The sequence below is a fragment of the Galeopterus variegatus genome, unplaced genomic scaffold (assembly GCF_000696425.1).
Source record: "Galeopterus variegatus unplaced genomic scaffold, G_variegatus-3.0.2 Scaffold1720, whole genome shotgun sequence".
Lineage (NCBI taxonomy): Eukaryota > Metazoa > Chordata > Mammalia > Dermoptera > Cynocephalidae > Galeopterus > Galeopterus variegatus.
Window position 1 is genome coordinate 71,695 of NW_007727831.1, and position 10,555 is coordinate 82,249.

At 38.8% G+C, this 10,555-nt stretch overlaps 1 protein-coding gene across 1 annotated transcript in view; it reads right to left on the minus strand.

Moving 5' to 3' along the window:
* The window catches only part of ARHGAP28 (Rho GTPase activating protein 28), a gene marked incomplete at its 3' end in the record, with an annotated part of 75,843 nt that extends 70,531 nt beyond the window's left edge, over window positions 1-5,312 (minus strand). Inside the window, 1 exon segment of the mRNA XM_008578569.1 lies at window positions 5,125-5,312. Coding sequence (XP_008576791.1) covers window positions 5,125-5,293 — 169 coding nt within the window.
* Between the last annotated feature and the right edge of the window lie 5,243 nt (window positions 5,313-10,555).

The following is a 10,555-nucleotide window of genomic DNA, read 5'->3' on the forward strand; positions in this document are numbered from 1 at the left end:
AGCTCAAATTCTTCATTCTCAGCTCTCGGCTTCTTCCAGTATTCCATATTTCAGTAAATGAAACCCTCTGTCCATGCAATTAGGCAAATGCATAACCCAGGAGACGTTCTTGATGTCTTCCTGTCTTTTCCACTCAACTCCAACGCATCACCAAGACCTTTTGATATTACTTCCTTAATAATTCCCCAAATTTTCCACCTTCCTTTCTCTCTTCCACCATGACCCTGGTCCAGCTATCATTACCTCTCACCTGGAATGCAGCAACAGACCCCCAACAGTTCCTCCTGCAGTCATCCTGACACCCTTCCAGTCCATTTTCCATACCATAATTACATGAGTCTTTTCAAACACAAACATAAATAATGCTCTTAGATTAAGGATAAAACATGGCCTATAAGATACGAAGCTGCTCACCACCTTTCTGAACGTGCTCACCAGCTCTCCTCGCCATCTGTTCTCCAGCAATACTGGCCTACTTTGGGTTCTTCAAAAACCCCATGCTCTATTTTGTTATAAGGCCATTGGACATACCAGTCCTTCTATTTGACCCTGCAATTACTGGCCACTCAATCTTTCAGATCTCAGTTTACACATCCCTTGCTCAATGAAGTCTTTTTTCCTGAACCCATCAGAGACAAGGTCATGTCCTAGTGTCATCAATCCCAATACTGCCGTATTTCTTTTCCCTTCAAATAATTTTTCTCTCCAAATAAATCCATTTAATTCCATGAAACAAAAAAAAAAGTGTCAAGATTATAAAAATCAAACAAAGGCTAAGAAACTGTTCTAGACTGTAAAAAAACAAGGGAAATGTGACAATTAAATGCAACAAGTGTTTCTGAACTGGAGGGTTTTTTTGTCCATACTATCATATACAAACAATTAGAATTTGAACATAGTCTGAGGACTGGATGATAAAGTATCAAATACAATTTCTTAATTTTAATAGGTAAACTGTGATTACACAGGAATGAATCTCTCTCTCTCTCTCTCTCTCTCTCTCTCTCTCTCTCTATATATATATATATATATATATGCATAACACCTAACAGTATTTGGGAGTGAATAGAGCATCAAGTTGGCAAGTTACTATATCAAATAGTCCCAGAACAAACGGTTATTTAAGTTGTACTTGTGACTTTCCCATATGTTTGAAGTTATTTCAAAATGAAAAGTATATAAGAAGTACATATGGTTATTTAAAGCAAATATCTGGAAATTAAGAAATACACAGAAAAATAAGAAAATATTTAAAACTGATAATGAGATACAATGTCAAAATTTGTGGGATGGAGTGAAAGCAATGCAATGCTTACAGGGAACGTTTCATATTTAAAAAGATAAAAGATTTAAAATCAGTGGTCTAAGTGTTCATCTTAAGAAGGTAGGAAAAAAAACCCCAAAACAGGCAAATTAAACACAAATAACATAGACAAAAGGAAATAAAAGCTTTATTAATCTTTTCAAGGAATGAACATGCTGGAAAAGCATGTGATAAAATTCAACATCCATTTATGTTACTTCCAGAAAAATAGGAATAGAAGGCTGTCTGGTGAAGATCCCTTACTGAAAGTTTACAGCTACCATCATACTCCATGGTGAATATTGAACCCTTTCCCTGTAAACCTGGGAACATGGCAAGGGTATGTACTATCACCCTTTCTAGTCAACTGGCACTGGAGGCCCCAGCCAGCAGAGTAAAGCAAGATAAAGAAGCAAAAGCATAAAAATCAGAAAGGAAAAAGGAAAACTCTCTCTATACACAGATGACCTCTTTGTTTATGTAGAAAATCCTAACAGATCTAGTCCATAGCTACTAGAAAATAAATTTTAAAATGTTGAGATATAAGGTCAAGATACAAAAATCAACTGTATTTCCATACAGCAGCAGCAAACCATTGAAAAGACAGAGAGAGAGTGAAACCCAATTAAAAGACACCATTAGGGCCGGCCCGGTGGCGCACTGTGCTAAGTGCGCAGCTTGGGAAGCGCGGCGGCGCTCCCGCCGAGGGTTCGGATCCCACATACAGACCGGTTCCCGCTCACTGGCTGAGCGAGGTGCGGGAGCAACACTGAGGGTTGCGATGCCGTTGCCGGTCCCGGTCCGGTACGGGCGCGACACTGAGGGTTGCGATCCGTTGCCGGACACGGAAAAAGACAAAAAGGAAAAAAAAAAAAGACACCATTAAGAATATGAATAGACAAGTCATAGACAGTGAACAAATATTTGCTACACACACACACACACACACACACACACATCTGACAAAGAACTTGCATTCAGAGTCCGGTACGGGCACGACACTGAGGGTTGCGATGCTAAGTCACAGACAGTGAACAAATATTTGCTACACACACACACACACACACACACACACATCTGACAAAGAACTTGCATTCAGAGTCCGGTACGGGCGCGACACTGAGGGTGGCGATCCGTTGCCGGACACGAAAAAAGACAAAAAGGAAAAAAAAAAAAAAAGACACCATTAAGAATATGAATAGACAAGTCACAGACAGTGAACAAATATTTGCTACACACACACACACACACACACACACATCTGACAAAGAACTTGCATTCAGAGTATAAAAAATTCATACAAGCCAGTAACAAAAAGACAATTTTTAAAAATAGTCAAACGATTTCATAAAGCAAGAACGGTGAGCACAGGGAAAAATGTTCAACACCATTAGTCATCAGTGAGATGTACTTACAACCATAATGGGATACCTCTCCCCACATTCACCAGAATCACTCATTAAGATGACCAATAACACCAAATGTTGCAAGGACATTCAAATGGAACTGCCTGCATATACTGCTGGGAGGGGTATAAAATGGTACAACCACTTTGGAAAAACGTTGGCAGTTTCTTATATAGTTAAACATACTCTATAAAAAATACACGTATCCAAGAGAAATAAAAACATATTTACACAAAAGACTTTTACAAGATTGCTCATAGCAGCCTTATTCATAATAGCCAAAATTGTAAATAACTCACAAGTCTATTAACAGATAAATGGATAAACAAATTCTGGTATACTCATACAATGGAATATTACTGTTATGGGTTGAATTATGTCCCTCCAAAAGATATGCTGAAGTTTTAAACCCTAGTACCTGTGAATATAACCTTATTTGGAAACAGGGTCTTTGTAGATAAAATTAAGATTAGACAATTTATATGTAAATTATGCTGGAATAGGATGGATCCTTAATCCACTATAACTGGTGTCTTTATGAGAAGAGGAGAAAAGCCAGACACAAGAACAGGGAGCAGGCTGGGTGATTCTGGAGGCAGAGAATGGCACAATGTGTTGTCAACAGCTAAGGAACACCACAGCTGGCCAGCAACACCAGAAGCGAAGAAAAAGGCATGGAACAAATTCTCCCCTGGAATTTTGCAAGACAGCACGGCCCTGCTGGCACCTTGACTTTAGATTTCTAGCCTCCAGAACTGTGAGAGAATAAATTTCTGTTGTTTTAATCCACCCAGTTTTGTGGTACTTTGTTATGGCAGCCCTAGTGAACTAATACAAACTACCCAATTATAAAAAGGAATGAACTAGTGACAAATATTACGCTCAGTGAAAGAAGCCAAACCCAAAACTCATCTACGAAGGACAAATATCAGAACCATGGTTGCCTCTGGCCAGAGACAGCAAGTCACTGGGAGGGACAGGACGAGACTAGAGGAAGCACAAGGAAATTTTCTGGATGGTTAGAAATGTTCCCTTGATCAGTGTGAGGTTACAGGATTGTGTGCATGGGTCAAAGCTCACTGAACGGCACACTTAATAACTGTGCAACTATTTCAAGGAAAAATAGGGGTAAATACGGTAATAAACTCTAGTTAGTAGGTCTGCTTTTTCGTAGCATCTTAGGCTAGCAAACCTGAAAATATTTTCCATGGATGGCGGGCTTGAGCAAATGAGTAAAGACGTGGCAGGGAGTGGAAGCCGGATTTCTTGTTGCTGGAGAAGGCAGTTACGAATACAGAAAAAGGGCGGACAGCAACAAACCTGGGGTGCTGGATGGGAACTGGAGGCTATCAGAGTGAACGTGCGGTTTTTAGTATGGCTGGCTGGATAGATAGATAGTAAGGAAAAAGGGGTAGGAGATATGAGGTACGTTCCTTTATGTGACTTTCTGGATCCAACGAGGCAAAATGTAGGAAAGGAAGTCACAGGAGTAAAGACACACTTCACTGGCAGATGATGGCTCCCATGAATGGATCTGCATGAACCACGTGCCAGGACTTTATGTATCTGATGACGTGGGACGCATACTAACTGTGTACATCTAAACTTATTGTTTCTTCGTCCTGAGGAAGGACTTGTAGAAAAGGGAATGAAAAATGAGAAGGTTTTTGGAGTTTCAGCTTACGTAGTTGTCTTGAGGTTAGTCACACTGACTAATGAAAACATTCTTAGCTGTACGCTCACTAAACGATCTCCAGTCTTTCTCGGCTATCTTATATATTTACTTTTCAATAGCTAGGGTGTGGAAGAGATGACCTCTGCTTTTAATCCCAGGCTAGTAACCTTGCTATTTTTGAGAACTAAGGACAATTATACTCTTTTTTTGGTCTTCAACCTGCTTCTGTTTAGTTTCACTGAAAACCAGAATATTTACTATGGCTTTTACTTTGTGGAATGCAAGACAATCTAATACATTAATATCAGTAAATGCTTCAAAGGCAATTTTTTTTTCCTCTGAAATTATACCGGCAAAAAAAACTTTCTCTTTTTTTTTTTGGTAATTAATATTCAAGTATACAAATGTAAAAGTCATCAAAATCAGAATACCCTTGCAGTCTGCTTAAGGATAATGAATTAAATCAATAATGTAGGCTCAGCATCCCTAAGTGGTGCTATATAAGGGATCAAGTTGGATTTTGTTGAGGCCCAGCCCTCTTTCAGTTCAGATCACCTTGTAAAAGCCACCCTGAGCCAGTCCAGTAGACATAAATCAGTGGGAGCAGGTAGTTGATATACCGAATTTTACTCATTCATTCATTAAACTACTAGTGGGGTGATTTCTGCCTGTCAAGAGAACAAGAGCAAGCATACAGAGAAAGACAGTTAGCACTCAGGAAAGCAGATGTAGCACCTTACCATCCACAGGCTTGGCCTCGGCTGGCGGCTGCCCTTCCTGCCCTGCCATGCTGTTCTCTTTAATACTTTCTATCTCCCGCCAGAAATCCTCCATGGAGGCGCTGTCTATGGAGGCTTGTGAGTTGGAGCGGGTGAATGCAGGAGAACGTAGGGATTCATTGGATAGCATCCTGTTAATTCTTCGGCAGCGAGGAATGGATTTTCTGAGGAAAGAATAATATCTGTGAGTAAAAATCAATGTCTTTATGCTATAAAGTCACAAAATTAAATTTAAGTTGAAATCGGTGGGGAAATGGAGTAGGTATGGTAGAGAAGGATTTGAGGAAATAATCTCCATTCGGTGGCAGCCCTTCTTTTTTATTCTCTACACTTCATAATTCTGTAGCCACACAGGAATTAACATGAAAATATTTTTTATAAAGTTTCACATTTATAATTTTTTATAATTATAAAATGGTAAGTTATTTTTGTTAGCCAAAACATGTAAAGGCTTGCTTTTGTAAAGTATCTAAGATGATGGCAGTGAAGGGTGTAAAAAATTGGCTGCTCACCCCATTAGAATGGTTACTATTAAAACAAAACAAAACAAAAAGCAAAAACGGTTCCTATTAAAAAAAACAAAACATCAAGTGTTGATGAGGATGTGAAGAAATTGCAACCCTGGTGCACTGTTGGTAGAAATGTAAAATGGTGCAGCCTCAATGGAGAACAGTATAGTGGTACATCAAAAAATTAAAAATAAAATTACCATATGATCCAGCAATTCCACTTCTGGGTATATAGCCAAAAGAATTGAAAGCAGAGTCTCATGGAGATATCTGTACATCCATGTTCATAGCAGCATTGTTCAGAATAGCCAAAAGGTGAAAGCGACCCAAGTGTCCATCACTGGACAAATGGATATATAAAACCGGATATTATTCAGCCTTAAAAAGGGAGGACATTCTGATACATGATACAACATGGATGAACCTTGAGCATATGCTAAGTGAAATAAGCTACTCATAAATAGACAAATACCATGTGATTCAATTTATATGAGGTTCCTAGAGTAGTCAAGTTCATGGAGACAGAATTGTCATTGCCAAGTCCTGGGGGAGGGGGAGGGGGGAGTTATTGTTCTACGGGTACAGAGTTTCAGTGTGGCAAGTTGAAAAGAGCTCTGGGGATAGATGGTGGTGATGGCTGCAGAACATTATGAACGTAATTATAAATGTAATTAATACCACCGAACTGCACACTTAAAAATTGTTAAAAAGGTAAATTTTATGTCTATTTATTACAACTTTTAAAAAATGGAAAAAATAAAAATAAATAAAATTTTTAAAAAGTAGCTGCTGAGACTATGAGATAGTGAGAGGAAATAATCTATAACATTAAGTGGAAAAACCTACACTGGAGAAGTGGGGCATCGACCTGGAACACAGAGATCACGGTCAGTTCAGGGAAAATGGGATCGCCACTGAGGGTAGGGTCCAACCACCGAGAAGGGCCGGGTGGGCTCCTGTGATGACTCTCTACCTAACAGTACCATGGCCAATCTAGGGGACAAACAGCCGGAGCAAGGCAGGGAAAGGGTTTATGGGGCAATTTCCTCCTGGGGTTGCTGCAAGGACAAAATGAATTAGCACATGTACAGCATTCAGAAGATATATTCAAAAAATGTTTATTTGAAAAAGTAAAAAACACTGTAGGGTAGATAGACGCCAAAATGTTGGAATTCTGAGAAATTTTGGTGATTTGCATAAAAACAAAACAAAACATCTGACTTTCAGGATATATGACTGATGATTACTACATTTCCTAGGAGGAGAATGTTTGATTAACTGGAACACTTTGGTTCCCAACCATGAACACTGAGTTACTCTAAGCAGTAGAATTTTCTGTTCTTGTTCTTACATGATTTTTTTTTCTTTTTTAATGTTCAAATATGGTTTGGGTTTGCAATTCCTTTCAAGGAACCTCCTACAAGCTTGCCTTCTTCTCCTTGGGTACAGGTAGATTGAAACAAAAGGCTTTAACCAGTGTGAGCTGAGCTGTTTCACACAAAACATGAACTCCCGGGTGGAAAGAGGTAAGCAGAACAATGGCAGGTAAAGTACAACTGTGGGCATCATGACTCACTTAGGACAATTACATTTTGATATGCAGAGCAGCAGTGGATTGTTAGCAAATTTAGCCACAGCCTATGGCATGTATAAAGCACACTGATATGCGTGGAAGTTCAAAAAGAGAGGGGGACTAATCTTTCCATAAATAAGACAAAAAAGTTTCACCTGTTTATATTCTCTAATACCTCTAGGAATTCTTCTAGATTTCCGAATCACTTTAGTAGAAATTTCTGGAATTTTATCATTGATTCTTTCCTGGTGCTTGACCGTAAGTAGTTCTAGCTTTGAACATTAACTGACAGCAAGATACCTGATTTATTTTATTTTATTTTATTTTATTTTGTCTTTTTGTCTTTTTCCGTGTCCGGCAACGGATCGCAACCCTCAGTTATTTTATTTTATTTTATTTTATTTTGTCTTTTTGTCTTTTTCCGTGTCCGGCAACGGATCGCAACCCTCAGTTATTTTATTTTATTTTATTTTATTTTGTCTTTTTGTCTTTTTCCGTGTCCGGCAACGGATCGCAACCCTCAGTTATTTTATTTTATTTTATTTTATTTTGTCTTTTTGTCTTTTTCCGTGTCCGGCAACGGATCGCAACCCTCAGTTATTTTATTTTATTTTATTTTATTTTGTCTTTTTGTCTTTTTCCGTGTCCGGCAACGGATCGCAACCCTCAGTGTTGCCCCCGTACCGGACCGGGGACTGGCAATGGGATCGCAACCCTCGGCGTTGCTCCCGCGCCTCGCTCAGCCAGTGAGCGGGAACCGGTCTGTATGTGGGATCCGACCCCTCGGGCGGGAGCGCCGCCGCGCTTCCCAAGCGGCGCACTATCCAGTGCGCCACCGGGCCGGCCCCGACCTGATTTATTTTTTAAAATTAAAGCATTTCTGGGGCCGGCCCGGTGGCGCACTGCTACAGTGCGCCGCTTGGGAGCGTGGCGGCGCTCCCGCCGAGGGTTCGGATCCCACATACAGACCGGTTCCCGCTCACTGGCTGAGCGAGGTGTGGGTGCTGCACCGAGGGTTGCGATCCCGTTGCCGGTCCCGGTCTGGTGTGGGCACGACACTGAGGGTTGCGATCCGTTGCCGGACACGAAAAAAGACAAAAAGGAAAAAAAAAAAAAAAAAAAAAAAGCATTTCTGGAAAATATAAAATGACCACTGTTTCTTATGTGTTGTATGATAAAAAGAATTTTAGGCAGCTTTGTTTGATGATTGGGTGATAAGAGTTTTTCACTGAATTCTTTATAGTTCAACAAGACAGACACATACTAGTAATTGAAACACATGAGAAACTGACCAGCTATCAAGACAGTTACAGCTCCCTTTATTATTCTTAGGCTTTTAAGATTATTTTCCTTTTGCAACAAGACTAATACAGAAAACCACTAACAAAGTCATAGAGTACTATTACATAGACATCTACTTCTTGTAAAACTGAAATCATTTACCACTGCTCACACAGCCCACTGCCCTCCATGTACAAGTACCATATTCAGAAAAAGTATATGAATAGCCAGAACTTTCAGGAGTTTTGGATTTTTTTAGGTTAAAATAAATATGCTTTACTTGCAAAAAATTTACAGTCTTAACAGCAGACACAAACCAAGTTTTTAAAAATTATGATACAATACACTGTAAGCATTTAAACAATGTACAAATGGAAGGTCTTCTCCTCCCCTCTGTATCATGTCAATGTTGTTCTATGAACTACTTTGCTTTCTTGACTCAAAAACATATCAGACATTTTTCAATGCCAGTACACTGATGCCACCTCAATGGCTACACAGAGTAATAAAATATATCTTAGAAATTAAGCAAACATGCAGATATACCCAAACACTGAAAATGTTTGAAGAAGTGAGAAATTTGGGAAACAAAAAGTGAATCACATAAGACAAAGGGAAGATATATTTAATGCTAATAATGATCATTTCAATGAACAGTTCTTACTTATGCAAAGTATACTGATGGAATCTCAGAGATCTTCACCAGGCTCTGCTGGGGACAGCAGGAATAGATGTGAAATACTGGTCGTGACCAGCTGAGTAACACCCTGGTTTCATCAGAGACAATCCACACTAAGAATCCTTTATTTGCAATGATCAACTATTTTCTTTGGCAAAGAAGTCAGACAGCATTTTGGGGACAAGCATACTTGGAAGAGAGATCACTTTTTTAGTAAGGGATCCAAATATTTCCCCTGCATCCCAGGGTGGAGTACACACCATGACCTTCCACTCTTGGAACATTACATAATTGCAATCCTCAGGCCCACCCAACAATTTGATGAGCCTTAATCGACAGCTTCACACCTCACCATATTAGGAGAAAATAGAGCTTAGGCTTCATTAGCTTTCTGCATTTTTTAAATTCCAAAACAATACCAGGAAACTGTTACATAAAAAACAGAATGCAGTGGTGTTACACAGTAACTTCTGTTGAAAAAACACCACTAGGTTTAAAATTAGACTTTAAGCATATGGTAATTACCATAAATTTAAAGTGGCATTAAAAAAAAAGATTTTTTTTTTTCCACAACATCCAAAAACAAGATTTTATTATTCCGTTTTTAATTCCATTGCCTTTTTAGCTATAACTTTTATGATATTTTAATGGTTACCAGAGATCTATAATTTATTACTATCCATATTGAATTCATATTTTACAACTTCACAATGTATAATTACAGAGTATAATTCTCCCTCCACCCTTTATATTACTACTGTCATATATGGTGCTTTTTCACATGTTTACATCCCCCAATAGTTGGTGTTGTTGTTTAAAATGGTCAGTAATCTTTTACAAAATTAAATAGCATTTTACATTTAGCCCTTCTGATGCTCTTTATTCCTTCCCGCATGAATCCATTCAGATCACTTCCCTTCAGCTGTGAGAACTTCCTTAAGCATTTCCTCTCTCACTGCTTAGCATTTCGTGTGCGGTGGATTTGCTGGCAACAAATTCCCTCAGCTTTCTTTCTGAATATGCCTGAAATTTATTTTCATTTTTGACAGATATTTTCACTGGGCATAGAACTCTAGGCTGGCAGTTTTAAAGTCATTCCACTGTCTCATACACTTTGGTGACTCTGCTGCAAAGTCAGTTATTGATCTTCTAAATATAATGTCAGTTTAACTGCTCTTAATAGGTTTTCTCTTTATATTTTATTTTAAGCAGATTGAATATATGCCCAGATTGTGATTTTCTTTTAATTTATTCTGCTTGAGGTTTACTGAGAATCTTCAATCTGTGGGTTGATGTCTTTCTAGGATATTCTTATCCATTTCTCTTCAAGTATTTATTCTGTCCCATTCT